The 20,525-nt window shown below is 40.5% G+C and overlaps 1 protein-coding gene across 1 annotated transcript in view; it reads right to left on the bottom strand.

The window, feature by feature from the left end:
• Window positions 1-20,525, bottom strand: part of MYH9 (myosin heavy chain 9) — a 72,408-nt gene that overhangs the window by 8,928 nt on the left and 42,955 nt on the right. The window contains exons 10-29 of the mRNA XM_030040493.2: window positions 20,078-20,173; window positions 18,869-18,987; window positions 17,617-17,769; window positions 15,599-15,772; window positions 14,628-14,801; window positions 13,937-14,051; window positions 11,376-11,569; window positions 10,917-11,038; window positions 10,464-10,533; window positions 9,337-9,497; window positions 8,498-8,606; window positions 7,393-7,524; window positions 6,515-6,721; window positions 5,872-6,009; window positions 5,247-5,370; window positions 4,209-4,380; window positions 3,382-3,594; window positions 2,779-2,923; window positions 2,048-2,254; window positions 968-1,072 (exon numbers count right to left, since the gene is read on the bottom strand). Coding sequence (XP_029896353.1) covers window positions 968-1,072; window positions 2,048-2,254; window positions 2,779-2,923; window positions 3,382-3,594; window positions 4,209-4,380; window positions 5,247-5,370; window positions 5,872-6,009; window positions 6,515-6,721; window positions 7,393-7,524; window positions 8,498-8,606; window positions 9,337-9,497; window positions 10,464-10,533; window positions 10,917-11,038; window positions 11,376-11,569; window positions 13,937-14,051; window positions 14,628-14,801; window positions 15,599-15,772; window positions 17,617-17,769; window positions 18,869-18,987; window positions 20,078-20,173 — 2,930 coding nt within the window. The remainder of the gene's footprint in view (window positions 1-967; window positions 1,073-2,047; window positions 2,255-2,778; window positions 2,924-3,381; window positions 3,595-4,208; window positions 4,381-5,246; window positions 5,371-5,871; window positions 6,010-6,514; window positions 6,722-7,392; window positions 7,525-8,497; window positions 8,607-9,336; window positions 9,498-10,463; window positions 10,534-10,916; window positions 11,039-11,375; window positions 11,570-13,936; window positions 14,052-14,627; window positions 14,802-15,598; window positions 15,773-17,616; window positions 17,770-18,868; window positions 18,988-20,077; window positions 20,174-20,525) is intronic.

The following is a 20,525-nucleotide window of genomic DNA, read 5'->3' as shown; positions in this document are numbered from 1 at the left end:
TAGCATACAAAGCATTAAAACCTCTCCCAACAATAGCGTGACTGTACTCTGCTACATGACTTTCTCATATTCAAGTGTCAAAGAAACAGACAACAGGCTAAAGTGATTTAGCACGATCAAAAACAACATTAGTCTTAGCAGAATTGTAAGACACTGGTCATTTATCAACAGCATTTATTGACTTATGCTGTCAGTGCTTGAGCTGAAGGATCTGTAGAGACTAATAAGACCAGTCTTCAAACTAGTACGTAATTTTTTGTATAGTGCACTACCTTTGAGTCTGTTTTTTAAAAACAGGAATAAGTAGACAGAACATCAATGACTGTTTAAGGTTACTCAGTATCTGAGGTTTGGCACGCTCTTCCTTTCTTTCCCTTCCAACGTTCTGCTTGGTACTCCATGCTTTACCAAAAGACTTACAGTCTATTAACTGTAAATGGTTGTTTTATCCCAAAGAATAAGACTAAGCATGATTTTTTCCTGAGAAAATACCAAATTATTTGAATCTATCACTTCCCCAACATGCACTGGGAAATAAAATTTTCTGCTTAACTTTACAAATTTACCAGAAACCACACACACACAGACACACACACACACACACAAACAAAACCCCTATCAAATATTGACTATGAAGATCTCGAACAAGAACTTAGTATTGCAGTGCGGTTCTAGCATTAAAGAGCTCTCTAGCAGAAAGGTGATAAAGGAGGACTTCTAAATCTAAGACAGAGAAAGTTACATGTTTCACATACTTAGGAAGTGGAAGGAAGATAAACAGCTTGTTTCTGCAGAAATGCTCTGAATGCCATGCAATATAACCCCTTAGCAAAAACCAGCCAGATCCAATCCTTTGAAGTGTTGTATATCCAGTATTTAATGGTGTCCAGAGTGATTTCTCACTTTAGAATTTGTAATGGACACTGGCTGCACCACACACAGCTGCCTTGGCTTCCAAAGCTCTCACCTGTGTATCCTGAAGCTGTGATTCCAGAGCAGAGAAGTCCTTTGCTAATTTGATTGATTTGCTGTCAGACTGGTTCAAAAGACCTGTGACATTGTCCAACTCGACCTGAAGGAGAGATCAGAGCATCAATTATTAAATGCATCAGCAAAAACAAAGCCAGGAACAGGCGAGCAGTTACGAGACCCAAAAGTGAAAACGGAGGCACCTCTCAACAGTAAAGCATGTGTATAATCTCTCACAGGAATGAATGCATCATTTCCAAAGTCCCAGGGATGAAATACGAGAAGTCGAAAACAGATTTTTACTTGGGATCACCTCTGTTGCAACAGCCTTCTGGTTTTGGTTGTTTTGGTCTTTTTAAAGCCTATATGAGATTTTAGACAGCCTGACAAGAATTTTAAAAGCTTCTATTAAACTAACTCTCTTCTATTTTATACTATCTGCTTCAGGACTATATCCAGAGTCTTAAAATTACATTTTCACACTCCAAAAGACACTGCACACACCAGCAATGCTCAACTTCTAATGACAACCCTCCATAAAAGAGATGGCAGAAGACAATGCTCCACGTGAGTCAAAGGGATTTGTTGTTCCCCTGAAGAAAGGAGGAGAAAACCCTAAATTTCCACATCACCCTTGAGCCACCCCTCATCACCATCAACCACATTACAAAGCATCAAGACACTGTCTTCCAAATTAGTTACACAGTCATCAGTCTGTGCCACTTCAGGTCCACAAGCAGCTGAATGTTTACAGAACTGTACTGTACAAACTGCTGCATGCTGAAGGGGAGCAGACATGCTGATACTTTAAGGCTTACAAAACTCAAATGGCAACTGGTTATTTCACCTTCTCAGGGCTGCTCATGATAAGCGACATCAATCTGAATGTCCTGCCCTGGCAGTGAGTTAAGGAGTTTGCATAGTCCTTGGGAAGCAAACTATGGATTTGCTTTTTGTAGGAACTTTATCCTCAGGAGGAACAAGATTTTTGAACTAGCTATGGGGAGGTACCATCCTACAACCTTTTCTCTCTAGCCCTGGGCTGAATCAGAAGCTAAGGAAAACCCGTGCCACTCACCTGCAATTTGTTAACCTTCTCAGCCAGTTCAGTCTTCACTCTCTCACCTTCTGTAAATTTCACCTGCAGTTCTTGGAGCTGAGCATCTACTTTTTTCCGCTTGTGCTCAGCATCCCCTTTACCCTGCAGAAGAACCTTCACCTCATTGGATAGTTCAGCCCTCTCACTTTCCAGAGCTTGTTTTGCTTTTTCAAGATTTGCTTTCACCTGAGGAGGGAAAAAAAAACCAGCAAAACCCCTCAGACTTTAGATATGGCAGGATCCTTCCACTGAGTACTCCCCCGCCCCCGAACAAGCAAGCTCATGTTGCACGTGTAACAGATAAGTTGTAGACTGCTTACTCAGAAAAAACAATTTGACAGCCTGTCACTGATAAGCAGGAGACAATGTAACAATCAGAGAAGATGACAATACAGGAGATAGTCTTGCATCATCAGATTTCCAAATTAAAGGTTGTACAAGTCAACAAGTGCTAGCAGTGAAAAGAATGTCTTGGCTATGCAGTATAACATGCCTGATGGGAAAAAAGAATTAATGCAACTATTTAAAACAACTTCACATATGCTTCATAGTGAAAAATGATCTACCAAGGGAAGAAGAAGAGCACATGTATCAGAAGCCTAGTATCATGAATACTTCATCTTCTTCTGCAGCTTTAAGATATTGTCATAGAGCAGCTATCATTTCAGGGAGGTTGACTGCTTTGGCCTTGTGTTTTCTGTTCCACATACCCGTTTGGTTTGTTCTAACTGCTCTGCTAGCTCTTCAATAGCTTGTGAATGTTTCTGCCTCATCTCTTGGATTTGAGCCTCATGAGTCTTTGCCTCATCTTCGAGGGTCTTCTTCAAAACCGTTACTTCTTGTTCTCTCTTTGACCTGCAAAATTCACAAAGTCCATTTAGATGACAAGGAAAGAATCAAACAGATGTGTATAACCACCAACAGCATTTCTAATGCAGGAAAATGCCAAGGCCTGTTCAGCCCTTTGAGCTACAAAGACACTTTTCAAAGTTAGAACTTAGCATTGCACCCTTCTTAAGTGCAAGCCGGCAGCATTACTTTCAGCCTAAGAAGGAATAGCCTGAAAGTATGAATGTTTCAGGGGTATCACTAACACTATGGTTAGGGAGCAAATTAACTTTCTTACATCAGATGAGGTAATGCAGTCTTGACTACAGCTTGCACACTACCTCCTTCTGTAGCCACTGAGGCTGCTAACCAGCCTACCCTGATAAAGGCAAAGACTTGCTTTGGTAAGAGACTGGATGCGGCAGCATTTATTAAAAGTCAAAACCAAAACCAAGTAAGACAACACATCTACATGCTGGAGTTACCTGAGCTCTTGCTGAGCAGCTGTAGAATCTAGCGTGTCTTCTAGCTCTGTTTTCAATGCTTCCAGCTCTTCTCCCAGATCCCGCTTCTGTTTTTCAGCTTTATTCCTGAATGCTCTCTCTGACTCCAGGTCTTCCTGCAGCTCAGTGATCTGGGATTCAAGTTCCCTGATCTTTTTCAGGGCCATGTTCTTCTGAGCTGCCTCTTCTTCCACCCTGTGTTCAACATAGGGTTCTGGTCAGAGCCAGATTTAAACTGTATGTAAATTAAAACCACCTGTCCTACTAAGAATAATCAAGAAAAAAGCTGGTATTGGTCAGCTCTACAATATTACATTCAAACTTTGATCCATACATCATCTACAAATTCTAAGTTCTATTTCCCAATACTTGAGAGAGCACGATTACTTACCTTAAAGAAGGGGACAGAGAGAGACTGACAACAGAAGAAAGCAGAAGAGAAAGCACCATTTTACATTGGAAATTGGACACTTTACTGAATAGATGAATATAGCAACTACCTGAGAGGCAGCGTGTTGCCACTACTTTTGAACCCCCTCTGAATTCTTACTGCTCCAGTGAAACATGTGCAGTGCACATTACATTCATAGTCTGTACAGAGACTACAGTCTACATTCATAGCTCTGTACAGAGAATGTGGCGGTGAGCAGCAGCCAACGAACTCTGATGCCGAGGACATGGATCTTAACAGTTCACAGGCTGAAATACAATAGCCACAGATTCCATTTAGTCCCTATTCCAAAGTGACACAAGACAAGAAATACTTCCCAACCTGGTGGTCCCTGAACCCTGCAGGGTCAGGTTCTCACCTAGCTAAGGCTGCCTGCAGCTCCTCTTCCTTCTTGGCCAGCTGCATTTTCAGTTCTGCAATCTGAGCCTGCAGCTCAGCAATCTGGTCATGCAGATCACTGGAGTCCCCTTCAAGCTTTCGACGAGTCTTTTCCAATTCTTGCCTCTGCTTTTCTTCACGTCGCAGACGTTCTGATGGAGATGGGGACACATTAAGTTACACAAACGACACATACTCAAAGAACGTTGTACGAGCAGAGAAAATAAAGCTATTTAAGCAATACTTTCTTTCCTAATAATACAACTGGCCAAACCGTAGCTGGAGTGCATTATTCTGTCAGGACCTATACATGCAACTGCCCCCATATTTTGCCCTTAAAACATACCTGGGCAATTTCCCTTTCCCTCATTTTATAGCCAAAAACCTCCTTCCCCTCTTTCACTGTAGTAAATAGTGCCAGCACAATGCCAGTCTTTCCCAACACCCGCACCACACAGGCGTAACCACTCATTAAGTGATGCTGAACACAAGGTCTGTTCTCCCTTTACTGAAACTAAATAGGCTGTCTCCTGCTATGTTAACCTGGGCAGTCTCCAGATGAAGTGCCTCTAGCTTAAACTCTGAAGAACTTGTGTCAACAGGATATCAGAAAGAGTACTAACCCTGACAGATTGATGCTGCTGGAAGTAGAAAAGTGGAGACACTTCCACAGCAGGAGAAGAAAGAGAACCAGCCTCTCTTCTCCATTGGCCTGCTGCTTTGGAGAGGATTTTTATTTAGATCAAGGGCTCAGCTGACAAGGCACATAACCTTCAGCCAGCCACTGAACAGCTCTATCAAACCGATCAATAGCATACACACTATAGACTAATTTTTAACCCCTCAGAAACTGGAGAGGACTAAAACTCTAGAAATTAAACTGAAGTTCAACAAACTTTAAGAAGAAACCACCTAAAACTAAACTAAACAGGCAAGTCCTTTGCAGGATCTGCCTTTAAAAAAACAAACAAACAAACAACAAAAAAAACCCAAACCACAAACACAAAACCAAAACCACCTTCAAGGTCTGTGATCATGGCCTCATGCTTATTCTTCAGTTTGGCTAAACTCTTAGATTTCTCCTCTTCCTCTGTGAGGTTTGTTGTAAATTCTGACATTCTGTCTTCCAACAGTTTCTTTTCCTGCAGAATTAAGAAGGCAGTGTCAAAGCAGTTTCTGGAGTTACAGGAGATTTTTCCAGAGTTGACTGTGCTTAAAGATGGCAATGTCATGAATGCCTACTCCTGCTACAAGGAAACTTGGAACAAAAGAAATCCTTTCAGGATTACAGACAGTATTCAAATAAATGGTTACTTAAAGATTTGTATTTGATAGTCCTTTCAAAGCCGAATGGGCAGTCTGTTTATGAAATAACTTGATACTGTTTGGCATAACAATCTATCACAAAACATTTGCTCATGGATTGTTATTTAGTCAAGGCTATTTAAATATCATATGATACTGACATGTAAAGAATACAGGCAGGTAGCTAATTTCAAAAATTCAGGTCAGAGATGTCAAAGACAAGATGGAATTCATTCATAAGTTTCCCTGTAATATGGGAAAGGTCACCCTTTGATGGGTGGCTCCAGGAGAAAAACCTGTGCATCTTTAGCCTACATAAGAAGCTGCAGGAGTCTTACCTTAGCCAGTTTGAGATTCTGATCTTCCAGAACTATCACATCTTCTTCCAGTTTCTTCAATTTGGCCTCTGTGGTCACTTTTTCTAGCTGCAACTTCTGCCTTGCGCTTTCCTCTTCTTCCAGCTGCTCCTCTAGTTCCTTCACAACACCCACAGAAAAGCAAGGCATTTGTCAGTGCTGCTCACTAACCAATGTAACAGCACAGCAGCAATACTAGAACTTGGAAGGTTTCTTTATGCTTCCTTCAAGGTATTGTTAGTACTTTCCAGAAGTGACATCTCTATCATGACTTAATGCAACACACTGCATTCTAACAAACAAGTTTTCTAGCAGAATAAACAATGCTATTTTGCAAAGAAGAATGCTACCATCCTAAAACACCTGGCTTAAGCAAATACTTGTCTAATTATTTGACAAGTGGCCATCATCTTCATCTTCAGGAATGGAACAGTTCATTCCAGATGACTGACTGAAGGCCTCAGGCTCAGCACCAGAATCGCTCTGTTCTATTGCTATTTCCACAGATAGATTTTTCTATGCTTTTTTTTGTTGTTGTTCTCTCTCTCTCCCATTTCCCTCCAAGCTGAGACAAAAGAATGACTCTAACCCTTACTATCCTCTTTACTGACAAGAGGCAGCTTACCTGGATGTTCTGCTGCATTTTCTTCTTTTCAGCCTGCAGATGTTGACACCGTTCTTCCTCTTCCTCCACCCTTGCTTCCAGGTCATGACAAATCTCCTCCAATTCTTGTTTCTTGGCTGTCAGGCGGGCTCTTATCTCCTCAGCTTCAGCACAGAGTTCAGTTTCTGCTTGCAACTGTTCCTGCAGCTGCATCTTCTCTGCCATCAGCTACATTGGACACAAAGCCAGAAATAAGACAAGCTCCAGTTTACCAAAGCACTTGGCAATCTGTGTTAAGTGAAGTTATGTGCTCCTGTGTTCCAGTTAGTCTTAATCATTGCAGCAGTCTCCTGCTGCTAATCAAAAGCTAAATATCAAAACATAGTTTTTAAGTGTTTGTTCTCCTTCACAAAACATGCACTGCAACTACATATTAGCCTTAACGAGCAACCACATTGTTAGCCTTAACAAATTTCTCAAGACCACATCCATTTGAAATAGGGAGATTGTCTAGTTTTCCCCTGCAAAATTAACACAAATAATTATCAGCCCTACAGAAAAACAATCCTGCTGCCACCTTCTGTGTTCCAAACAAAAAGGATTCCATTAATGACGAGGTTGAATTCAACCAGCTTGCTATAATACTCAGCCAAAAGAGACTTTTCGTCACATAATGGCTATAGAAGGGCAATAGGTGGTCACTGTACAAAATGACCTGCTAGAGGAACTGAGCTGGGAAGAAGGGCAAAGGAAATTGAACAAGATAGCAGCCAAGTCACCTATTTCAACAAGGTGGAATCCTGCAGCTTGTCCGTCAGACCAATAAAGCAAAGGAGGTGCTCTCAAGCAGCTGGCCAGGTAGAGAGAGGATGACTTTTACACGAGATTTGCAAACTCACCTGGGCCTGGAAGGTCTCCATCTCACTCAGTCTATTTTCTGCAGCTAGCTGCTTTTCCTTGACCTTTATTAGTTCTTCTTCCTTTGCCATCATCTCCTCTTCCTGTCTGCTTACTTGCAGAAGGGGCTTCACCTGAAAGGGAAACCAAGGGAATGAGACTTGTATAAGAAACAAGGAAAACATGAAGAAATGCTCTTGTACTTGGATAAGCATTGAATAAAACAATATTTTAGATAAGTGTGATTTGAAGGACTGACCAATTGTTTTGTTATGAACACTGGGAGGATCACAGAGGACTAGGTATCATCTGCTCTGCCAATAACACACTTTCTGCCTGCCCAACTTTTTCTCCAGGATGGGATGCATCAGAAAAGGGTTGGGTAAATTCCAGACCCTCAAGGGCTAAGTAGTAATAGCAGGAGAATAAAAAAGTTGCCACAGAGAGGGGAAATTCACAGGTAGGTCAATGTAAACAAAAAACAAACACCACCCATCTCCATGCTCCCCCATCAAAAACCCTCAGAAGTCATTTCATATGAAAGAGAAGAAAAGTTTAAACACTGCTCTCAACTCTCATTTAGCTCCAAAGTCTCATGGCTAAAAAGCAAGAAATCACATACATTCAGAAAAAAGACCATTTCTTCATGTGTTCATTGTCCTTGTAAATGTAAAATATCTACAAGTCTAACAGCAAGATCAGAGCTCAGTGCTTTTCCTCTGCTCTTACAACCCTGGAGAAAGAGATGGCAAGCCATCCCCATACTAACAATTTTTGATTAGCTAAATTGACTAGACGTGTAATAAGTGACTCTTTGAAGTGCCATACCACCAAAGCAAGCAATGCTCTTACTCTTCTTGGGCATAAAGCATTAAAAGATGACTTCTGCTTTTCCACAACATTACTTGGATATAGTCTTGCACTTGGTTTATGCAGGCATACTGCATAGGTATAAAATATGCTCTGATATTCTCTGCCTAAATGAATCAAGGTGTAGTTGTAAGCCAGCCCGATTGTAGAGGAAGTAGCTTTTGCGCTCTGGTTTAACTTGAGAAGCTCAAATTGCAATCAAATTGTCAAAATTGCAAAGGGAAAAAAAAATATTACCTTGGTGAACAATCTCCACCATTGCCAGTTCCGCAGTTTCAAATAGGCAGCACAGTTCCTCTGAAGCACTTTCATGGCTGTCAATTGCTGCTGGCGCTTGGCAAAGGCTCTGCAAGGTAAAAGGAGGTCAGACAAAGGAACCCACAGCAGCACGCAATTCTCTCCACCAAGCCCTTTCTTGGATAGCTCTACATTTTTACTTTAGAAGGTTTCCTCCTAAAAAACCAGCAAAATTTCCAGTGAACTTCCTCTACCTTTTCAAGTTTTTTTCTGCTCAGGTAAGAGTGGTTATCCTTTCCTTTATTCAATTTCCTATTTAATAAAGTTTTCCCCTAATATCTTCTAATCTGAAAAGCCTCACTATTTCCACTTCAAAAAAGGGAGATCTGAAACAGAGGTCTGTTTTCCTGCCAATCTGACAGGAATTATTAGTTTTGTTTTTAAAACCATACCATTTGCAGTCCTACCCAATAGCTTAAGAGAAATCCTGTACCTCCTGGATCAGTACCGTACTAAGACCTTTTCATTTTCACATTTGCAGTTTGCAGCACTTCTGTCAAAAACTTTGCCTGCTGTATAGTATTCTTACAGAGAGCAATAGACTTTACTGCTCTGATAGTATGTGGGATAGTAGCACATGGAGTTTCTTGCAGGTGCCAGTAGTCCAGCATTACAGAGATCAGAAAATGCTAAAACACCATCAACTGTTATGTACAACAAGTAAATCATGGCCTTTCTGACAAAAAATACTTTCTAGTCAGCTGTTTTTGAAGAGAAACTTATACCTGAATGGGAGAAATACACATGCTTATAATGTACTTTACAAATATGGTCCTTACTTTCTGGCCAGGTAGCCTCTGCAGCATGCTTGGAAGCCAATAATGACATCTGTGATCTTCAGGTCTCTCTCTTCCTCAAGATGAGCAAGAACTCCAGCTCTGAAAAACACTTTACTCTGTCCAATTCGGTAAAGGTTGGAATCCAGCTCCAATGCTTTGATCTAAAATGAGAGAGAGAATAATTCATCTCCTGCAAAGATCGCTTCAAGTGAAACATCATAAAACATATTTGTGTGTCACAGCTGTAAGATACCCCCGCTTCCCTACAATGAGCCAGTCAGGCCAACCAAAGTTGCTAGCTCCCAATGAAGTCCTGTCCCAATTAGAGGAGTTGGAGCTCAGCCAACCACAGCATGAAATGGAGGTAAGCAGAGACAGAAAATATGATAGAAAGCATTGTTTAATACAACAACACATCAAGTACCTAGAACTACAAGGATGCTGTGAGGAACATACGCCTAGTCCCAAGAGCCCTCTTCCTTTCCTAAAGGAAACACATCTGTTGATCGTTCCTATTTAATTTTTCCCAGTCCTAATCTTTGTCAGAAAAACGCACCCCAACCAACTTTCCCATCCTTTAAAGGATTTGCTGTCAACACTTCTAATCGTTAAGAGGAATAAGGTATACTCCTTTAAGACAGAAAAAAAAGGAATCCCTTACAGCCAAATTCAATTCAGTCTCCCCTAGTCTTCAAGCTACAGAGCCAAAGCTTTCCCTTTGAAGCAGGCAATTCTGCAGAAATTCATTGGAGCCTTCTACTGAAAGCATTTGTCATCAGCAGGCCATTACAAAAAGTTTGTTGAAGCTCATACTTTAAGCATGTGCTAAAGATAACATTAATGCTTTTAAGCATTTTGATTCCATGAATACTGCTGGCATCTCAAAGTGTATGCATCTGTGGAAACACAAAGATCCTCTTTGCCTAGGATTATTGAACCTCATGCTAGTCAAAAGCCTCCCTCTGCGAAGCCAAGAGAAAGCTTTTTGCACACTCCTCTCAGACAAAACATTTGACTTTGGAATTTTGGTCTGTGAGTACAAGATATATTTAACATGCACAACTCTGATTTCCAAACCGCGCCCATTAATTTTATTCTATTCAAGCAGAGTTTCTGGGATGTCTTACCATCAACACGCAAGCCTGCTTTCCATCCATAAATCCTTTGGGAATTGCATTTGGAGTTAAGATTTCGTATCTGAAAAGGAGAAAGCATTAGACTAGTTACACTAGTTTTTGAAAACAACAACAAACAAAAAAAAGAAAATCAGTAACGTGTTCCTATGTCATTATGAGTTTGACAGTTTACAGTCTTGTTACAAGAGAGAAGTTGCATCTCTAGACAACAGAGCATGAAGCAGCAGTCTTCAATGGGGTCCTCCACACCTCACCTTAACTACACGCTTAGTAGAGAAAGTCAAAGATGCTTTTGGGAGGCTTCGCGCCAGGGAATACAAAGGGACAGATGTGCTGCCTTTGAAAACAGTGGCAATCTAGTTGCAATAAAATACATCCATTTTTGCGCTTATGTCTTAACTTTGCCAGGGTAAAGACTGCTTCAGATTCTTTTCCAGGCCTTACCTTTGTCTGAATTCCTGGAATACAACTCTGTTGGGGAAACCTTGACGACAAATACGGATTCCCTCCAGCACTCCATTACAGCGAAGCTGGTCGAGGACCAAGTGGGGATCTAGTTTTCCAGCCTAGGGAGGAAAAAGTATACTTTATAAATACCACAAAGCTTTTACAAAAGAGGCTTACCCCCTTGCCTCCCCCTCTTTTTTGTAAAGCAGCCAGTTCTCTCTTTTCTAGTTAGAAGCAATTAAAAGCTTTTATGCCACCTTAAGAAAAACTGTAATGATCAGTCTCCAAAATTTTGGTAAGCATACAGTTATTTAGGATGACCTTAAAAAGATATCCAGAGAAAACAGGACCTCTTTAAAATCTCTTGTAAAACCTGACAAAAGATACCAACCCAGCCACGCGCCCCAGGAAGCCCACATAAGACTGCATGGGCTGTGCTGTTATAACAGTCTTTACCTTTTTCTCATGGTTGGGGATAATGCAACGGACGAAGTTGGGGTTGGTGTTCCTCAAGGTAGCCATCAGTTTAGCCAACTGTTCTTTATAGAGTTGTCCCACTGTTCGGAACATACCCTTCCTGGTTTTAAAGGCCCCTGGCAATGCTGTATCTGACATACCAGCTACCTGATCCAGCCCAACAATACGGTCAACTAGAGAGAGAACAAGAAAGAGTGTTAAAATTCTGCCGCAAACAAAGGAAGCATTGGAACGTACAAAGAACATCTGGGTAGAACAGGATAAATGAGAGGAGCTGCAGGATCCTTTTTGCTTCATCTCTACACAGATGTAGACTCCTGTACAGAATTTGTGCAGGGATAGGAGCAGGAAGGAAAAAAAAGCAACAGCTCACTACAGGAAGTTTGAGTGATGGAGTCAAACTTACTCCCAAACATATTCTACTGATGCTCTGGATGGCAGCTCTGGGAGAGCAATCTAGAAGTAAGTTTCAGATGCTTCTACTTGCTTAGGTTACAATGAAAAACAACAAACCAAGAGTTGTAGCTGCTAGCCCAGCAGAGTCAACTTTTAGTTAACTCTGACCCAGAAGGGGCCACAGTTAGAGAAAAAGCCCAGCTTCACTCTTGCATTACAGGCAGAACTGCCATGACCGGTGATCAGAAGAGACGTATCTACTTATAAAATGAGCAAACATGGTAAAAGGCATGATAGAAACCAAACCTCAAGATACCACTGTTTGAGTTATTTTTGGAGTATGAGTATTCTATGACAGAGACATGAACAATACCGCTAGGAGCAAGTCAGAACTCCTTGCCCCAACAGTTTTCTCCACTACGCCACAGTGACATCCAAGCACTGATGAAGCTATCACCTTGATGGGTGGACTCCAGAGATCCTTTTTTCAATAGAAGCCAACTAGATCTGAGAGTAGCAGGGCCAAGAAGAAACTAAAGCATTACTTTTTCCCATTGCTCTTCTACATGGAGATCAAAATTCACCCACCCAACCAAAACCAACTGTATCACTATAAATTTCCACACCCCCAGTGTATTTTTATTAAGGGCTTCAAGCTACTACACTTTATCTTCAGTGGTTGGCTGATGCCTACACTCTGGCTCCCAATGTTCACTTCAGAAAATACATCAACTTGTGCTCAACGGGCTTCTGATTAAAAAAAAACCTAAGAGAAACCCCGACAAAAGAAACAAGAAAGGATACTCTGATTTACAGCTAACATTAGTTTAGATCTGCTCACTTCTAGAGCAGCTGTTAGAATAGGGTCAAGGTTGTCTTATCAGAAAGAAAAGAAGGTTATGTTACTAGATGACATCACAGGGAAATCCACAGAAGAGTGTCCCAGATTGCAGCTGGAACAATCCTCTTAAAAATCTTGAGCCCTGCAATCTACATCAAGATAGCAAAAAGGACAGTCACTTGCAACAGAAGATCCAGCTAAGAACAATAAATGAGAACTGATAAGCTGTGGCTCAGTCAACATTTCAAGTCCAAAAGGAGTCCCACACAGCAAAGGCCTTGCTAGGCACAAGTTGCTGACAGTCATTTTTCATGGAGTACAAGTTCCTTTGCCAAACTAACTTTCTTTTAAATGATCAGCAGCTGAAGTCCAATCCCAATACTAGAATCAATATTAAACTGGATTTCAGTTTAAACAGTCTCAGAAATCTTCCTTCCAAATCTTGCAAGAAATACTGCCTTGCTAGCTCTACGTTCAGTTGACAGGGATTTGCTTTTAGCTGCTCCTATGCAAGTCTTGCAAGAGCAACGTTTAGCACCTGAATATGTCCATATTTTTCTTGTATCCACTTGCAAGGTGAGTTTGCTTTTGTTTTAAAGTCCGTGAGGAGCTACTAGCACAAAGCAGAGGAAATGAACAAGAAAGACAAGCAGGTATAACAAAGGGACAAAGAGAAGTTAACGGAAGCATTTCTCGCACAGCTCTAGGATGCATTACACACATGACACGACAGCCGGGTTTCTCAGTCACCTGGTTCTAGATGAAGAATAGGAAAGTGTTGATAGAAATAGGCTCTCTGAACGTTCTGCATCTCTGCAACAGACAGAGACGTCAAAGAAAACCCACCACAGAAAGTGACAGCAACAGTAAGACTCAAAAGCAGATAAATCCAGAGAAGATAGAGTAAAATACTGAACAACACTGCAAAAAGAACACACCAGTTGCAGGACTGAAAACATAGATTCAACCTCAGATCTTGTGTTTGAGTGTTGCAGCTATGCAAGCCGCTGGGACATAATGATGCATTCATATTTTACCCTGGCATTCTTGGTTTCAAGAAATAATTGCTATATATGCAGTGAGCTTAACGTAGGTTGATGCAAGTGAATCTTTCTCTTGAGTTACAATGAACTTTTAATGAAATACCATGATCTAAGCAAAGGATGTTCCAGATAATGCTCATCTTGGTGGCTTAGTCTGCAGGGAAGAAAGCAAACGCAGCTCATCTCAGACTTTTGATGATCAAACAAACTCTTCCACATAAAACAAGAGAACACAAATGAGATTAAGTTTAATTACATACCATCTTTCCACAGCTCAGACACAAACTTATCCGATGACTGGTGGAGAAGAGTAGCAATGTTATCATTCAGCGGATCCATGTTCTTCATCAGCCATTCATCTGCTTTATAATCCACCTGGAGAAGACAAACATGTCAAGAAACTTGGGGGGGGGGGTTTCTGCAGCACAAGATGCAACAAGATCCTGCAAAGTCTATAAAAGTAGCACTGAGGTTTGCACAATCAACAACAGATTACCTAATCATTCTTGGATTTGCCATCTAAGCAAGCATACCTACAAATTTCAAACCCTGACAGACAGCTGCATGTTCTGTTCTGTCAGTAAAGGGAATGGATTTGCAATGCTAGTTTGCACCACCCAGACTGTGACACTAAAACAACTGCATCATCATTTTTGGTGATGAAGTCTTGATGGAACGTTTCTGAAAAACACCTCCAATCTCATCAAGTCACAGAGAACAAATTTAAATTGGTGTCAGTTTGACACGTCTTTGACTATACAATATGTAACTTGCAGGCAAATGCCCTTAGGCCCTGTAAGGTCCAAAGCAGTGGAACAACATAGTGAAATCTTCCACTGGTTTCCCATAGGCAGCCATTTTGGTAAGTAGCCATTTCTAAGAAGCAGTGGTTATGCATTAGAAAATACAGCAGACATTCCAATCTTCACATTTTAGCTGCTAATTCTTTACCTTGCCAGCATAATGTATGATACAGAAGTCAGCTTTGTCTTTCAGCTGCTTGGGCTTCTGAAATTTGGGGTGGGTGCCTTGCTCTTGTACAACTTTTTCCACAAAGCTTTTGTCTGTTGCTTTTGGGAACCAACACTCTTCATCCAGCAGGGCCAATATACCAGGAGGCCCAGCCTTAAAGAAGGGAAACATCAAAACATCATTAAATACATGACTACACCAATAATTAACACCTTTAGATAGCTAGGGAAAAAAAAAAAAAGACGATACCTAAAGACTGATCCCCACCACATTCACCTGCTGTGTGGTAACGGTTCAACTACTTCCATACTAATAGAAATTGTTAATAATTCTTCAAAATCCTCATCTCAATTCTGAACATTTTTATGTTTTATTTCCATGACATTTATCTAGGTTGTTTTACATTGAAAAAAAAAATCTTTTTAACAGAAGGAACACTATCACACTGTTCTCCAAATATCCAGGTGTCTAAATACAGAAGAACATAACAGAACATTTCACAAACTAGTCCTTATTATTGGAACATCTACTATGAAATTTATAAATTTCCAAGTTTCATTGGAGCAGAATGAAAGCAACAGAAATTCACAGCTTCTTATCACACTTATAGTTAAGTAAGGAAGTTCACACCACTTATGGTAAGCCACACATACATCTAGTACCATGCAGATCTACACAAATGAAGACAATTTTGTGAGAGGAAAAAGTGGCTGACTAGATCTATTTTCATGCAATGTTTCCTACAGAACTGATACTAACAGATTTATTGGTGACATACTTTCAGACAATGAGGAAACTGTTCACTTCTGCTTTTAAGCATTACCACAGTGTCAATAGAGGATTACAAAAGCTAGAAAGTTAGTTTCCCATCTACACATAGAGGTTATGTCCTCAATGACAAAATTAGTGCAGTGACTTCTGGCTGCTGCATGGTAGAAGAACAAGCTTACCGGCTTCTCTATGAGGTCAATGCAGGGCTGCAGATCCAGGCCAAAGTCAATGAAATTCCACTCTATGCCCTCCCTTTGGTACTCTTCTTGCTCCAGAATGAACATGGTGTGGTTAAAGAGCTGCTGCAACTTTTCATTTGTGTAGTTAATACACAACTGCTCAAAGGAGTTCAGCTAACGAAGAAAAAGGTAGAAAGATGTTTGAACAGTTGCTTTTGAAGACACACCTACTATTCTCTTAGCACAAAAGATCACATCTATAGAATGTGAATTCAGGAATTTAAGCTACTGTTCTGTTTGGGGTGGATAGCCCTTTGTCAATAACCCCATTTGGTTATGAACTGCCTTTCCTGTCACATGCCACTGCATCACTGCTGCAATCCCTAGGGAAGTTCAAACACACTGTTCCTCAGACTTTGCAAAAGAATGTTTAGTTGTAAACAGCAGAAGAATTGCTGCAGCTGCTTAACCTGGGAACAGAAAAGACTCCGGTTTTCTCACAAACTCAGAGCTGGCAATTCCTCTTCGTAGAAAGAAGCAGCAACAGAAGCCTGAAGACAAATTCCTAAAAGCATGTGGGCTGGAAAGTCCCTTTTTAATCCTCATATATAAAATCAGAGCAAGGAAAGTGAGGGAAATTTATTCAACATCTCCAGGTTTCTTCAAACTGTAAGGACAAGGTTAATAACCCACGGTGCATTTGCATGTTAGACCACACTAAATATAATGCAGCTGCTAAAGAGAAAAGTCCTGTTCCACTTCTTCCATGTTTCAGTAATTCCTAACCATGTATTTCCACTCCCCTCCTTTTCATGAGATCCAGCAACCATAAAACCAAAGGCAGACTGATCAGAGAGGGGGAAGGAAAAAAAAAAAAGAAAGAAGGAAAAAAGAAAAAAAAACAATCAACTTTTCTGTGTCTTAGTTTTCCATTTCATTAATAAGTTGGTCCAATTCACTTTGCAGCTGCACATGAGATAGATCCAGCATAACACAGGTTGATAGGATCTGCCTGGCTGGGATAATGGCAGGATAGTTCTTTTCTGACGGCAGCCTGTGTTGCTTCAGACTAAGTATAATGCAAACCCACATTCTACAATTGTCATTTCATAGACATAAGGGTTTAGCCTAACAGCTCACTGCCACCTATAGAGGGAGCTCCCACCTCCCCTCTTTTCCATCTCTCCCTCAACTTTCCTTCAGCTCTTCCTCTCGTACATTTATCTTGCATCAGTTTTTATACTCAGATTTCCTTTTGCAGACTGATTCAATTATAAAACACCCTAAGAAAATATTTTCCACGGAGCTAGAGAGGTGAACAGTACAAGCAGTTGCAGCCAGGAGCAGCAGAGGGGAAAAGCAGCAATTTCACTCCCTTTCTGCATCAAGAAGCTGCTGTTAAATCAGTTCAGCTGTATGTGAAATCACACTCTGATCCCCAGTTTTCAGGCTTCTTGCAGAAAGGAGCATGCATAGGTCAGAATTTGTTGAATCTGATTTGGTCTACCCTGTCTTTGTCTTTTTCAAAACTCATCAGCAGGAAGATGAAACCATTTCTAACAATTTTTAATGACGCTAATAGGTTTCAGTGGGTCAACACTTAAAAGTTTTGGGACATAAAATTTTAAGTCCAGTGGTGATCCATAACTCTACATGACATTTTAAAAGACTTTTTTTGTAGGTTAGCAAACTCTTAAGCTGTGACCTATAAAACCTCGAGACTGGAACTGTGAAATTAAAATAATTCTAATGCACATGTGAAAAAGGATGTAAGCACCAGAATATACAGCAATGAGATAAAACATTTGCAGAATACATAAAATACTAAAGAATGAACCACCTAAGTCAGTTAATAACTTATCTGACAGTTCAAATCACCAGAGAACTCAAATAACAAAAGCAGAATACACATCCTTTCCAAAACTATACTGTTCTTTTCCAGTTTTAAAGCCATTTCCTTCAGCGGTCTTTGCTCCACGGTAAACTGTGCTGAGTGCAGGGACTTGACATCTCCTTACCTCAAAAATCTCAAAGCCAGCAATGTCAAGGATTCCAATGAAGGACGCACCCTGTCGCTTGGTCTTATCCAATGCCTTGTTAATACGCATAACCAGCCACCGGAACATACGTTCATAAGTGGCTTTAGCCAGCGCTTCAATGGCAAAGTCAGCCTAAATAGAAAAAAGACGAAGATCAGGAGTTACATTATAATCCAAAGGAAGGCACAGATTACACTGTTTCAGCATCTAATGGCCCAACTGTAGTCTGAGATTTTTCTCTCTACCACCAAACTCACTGAATAAGGCTCATTTCAGAGGTTATTCCCGATGAAAAGTAGATGGCACAGCGATACGCCATAAACAAGTGCAAACAAAGTGTCTTACTAAATTAGTGTGTCAAAGCCAAAATTCAGGATCCTGCCTGTTGGAGAAACCAATGCCTGGTATTCAAGAAAGAAAAATTATGCCCAGTCACCTCCAAAGACTATAGTAACACAGCTTGTTTCACAGGCCCAAAGAAAAGCATTTAAATTCTTTTGTAATTTAGGCTTTGTGAAGCCAAATCCCTCCCTTCCATGCCACTACCCTACCTGTGACTGACACAAAAATACTATGTATAGTAAGAACTTAAATATCAAAATGGAAAGGCAGCATGGAAAGGCAGCCTGTGACTATTTCTAGACTTCACTCTCTTCCTAATCTTTTCCATGTTACGTGGGCATGTTTATTTACACTGAGAATAAGGATGTGTTCATAAAGAAGCCATGCAGTAAGTAAGCACAGGGGCTTTGCTCCATTCAGCAAGCCACTAGCTCCTAGGTCAGGCTTCATTTAGAGCACAACCTGAGTCAAGTGTTACAAAATTTACAATCAGTTTCAAGGGCGAGCAGCAAATTCTTCCACCCTCATAGCTAACTTACTCAAAAACGGTGCTTTCTGCATTACAGCAACTTGAAAATGTTATCCTTGCACGCAGCACTGAATGAACTTACTCCCTTGGGACAGCCAGTCACCGAAATCAGGGGAGCCGCATTCTCCCTCTCTCTTTTTTTTTTTTTTTTTTTAAGATGAGGAAAAGTGCTACAGGGGCAGGGTGATTTCTATCTTTATACAGATCAAGTGAGCAAATACTAGAAGCAATATGTGGTTGCCATACACTGCAGTCATAAAGATGGTTATTAAATGTTACAGAAACCTCTAATACATTTGTTAGCTTTGTGGCGGCAAGATTAAAGACTAAAGTACTTGTTCATTTTTAGAGAATGCATACCTGCTCTTTGGTTTGAGCTTTCTGGACATAATCTCTCCCAACTTTGATGCGAGGAGTCAGGATACCTCTAGTGAAATCCGTCACATTGATACCCAAAAGGTGAGACACTTTCTGAGCAGCTAAAGACAGTAAGGGGAAACAACAAAGAGATTAATTTCTTTTATTTTTCTCACAGAAAGCAACAGAAAGAAAAACATTCCTGCAACTGCTTTCCCGAGAGAGTCATAAAACAGCTTATAAAAAACATTAAATGAAGAACAGATTGATGAGACAAAGAAAGGTATCTTCAAAATGAAAAAATAAAAAAAAAACTCTTGCAACCCATACTACAGGTTATTGAGTTTCTCCAGAAGCCATGAGAGTAAATTTGAAGCAACATACCACTAAGTCATAACACGGAAGCTTTAGGAAGTTCATAGTCTGTAATCAATTTAAAGATACATCAAGTAACGGATTTCTTAATCAAGCTAATTGTTCTGTCTTCATTTACTGATTAGTCTTTGAGGCAACTCTGTATTTCAGATTCAAGATCCAAAACCCAAATGGTTTACTCTCCTTCTCAAAATGCCATTTAGAGCATATTTTCCATAATAATAATAGCCCAAAATATAAACACTTAAAGATAAACTGGCAACCTCTTATATTTCTGCAGTACATCTATAATGAAGGTCTAAGAGTTAAGTCTTCCAACAGATGGCCTTCCATCATGTGAAACACGGTACTTATTTACACATGTAAAAATGGGCAGTGCAATTAAAATATGTACACGTACTTTATACCCACCATGAAACTATCCGTCTTACTGTTACAGTTACAAGTCTACCTACAAAGTCAGCAGAGAACATTCCTTAAAGTCTGATAATATAGCTTTGTAGGGGCAGTCATTCCTAGCTTGGTTCAAACACACACACACACACGCACCATACTCCAGTAGTAATCCTTTTCATCTGGTCATCACATGTACTTTCTGCCTAGCCCTGTCACAAGAACAGTACCACATTCCTGCCCATGGGTGGCTGCAAACACAAGCCTGGCAAAACATGCTCCTTTGTATGAAGGCCCACGTCAGCTCCTTTGACAAACAATTCACCTTATAGAAAAACAGGACTCCAGCATTCCCTACATACTGTAATACATTCTTCTACTTGCAAGAACTTCCTGTAGGCTTTTTTCTGCATTTTTTTTTTAGGGGAGGAAAGGATTGGTTACCTGTATTGTCTGGCATAGAGGCTTGGTCTGTATTACGCTCCTTTTTGAAGACTATGTTGCCAAGTTGAAGAACACCTGAGATAACCTTCAGCAGACCTTTTAAAGTAATAATAATAGCTTAGCGTCAGACATCACCAAAAGCCCCGATATGACCCAGTTACCTTTCCTGACATGGTTAAGAGGCCCTTTTCCACATCCCAAGGATCTTTCTGGCATTTGGAAAAAACACCACAGGTAATTCCTCTGTATGACTCCCATTCAGGGCACAGGACTTTCCCTGTCCCTCCTATGCAAGACTACACAGCCTGGAAATTTACCCATTCTCAGTATCACTAAGTAAAGTGGGAGACAAGAGTGAGAGTAATGCGCCACCCTACAACATCTATATTTTTTGATAAAACATTTGTTCTCTGTTAGAGGGCCAAAATTCACTATTTTCATGTTAAAC

This window comes from Aquila chrysaetos, chromosome 17 (assembly GCF_900496995.4).
Source record: "Aquila chrysaetos chrysaetos chromosome 17, bAquChr1.4, whole genome shotgun sequence".
NCBI lineage: Eukaryota > Metazoa > Chordata > Aves > Accipitriformes > Accipitridae > Aquila > Aquila chrysaetos.
The sequence above is the reverse complement of the archived record's forward strand: the minus strand, read 5'-3'. Positions and strand labels throughout refer to the sequence as shown.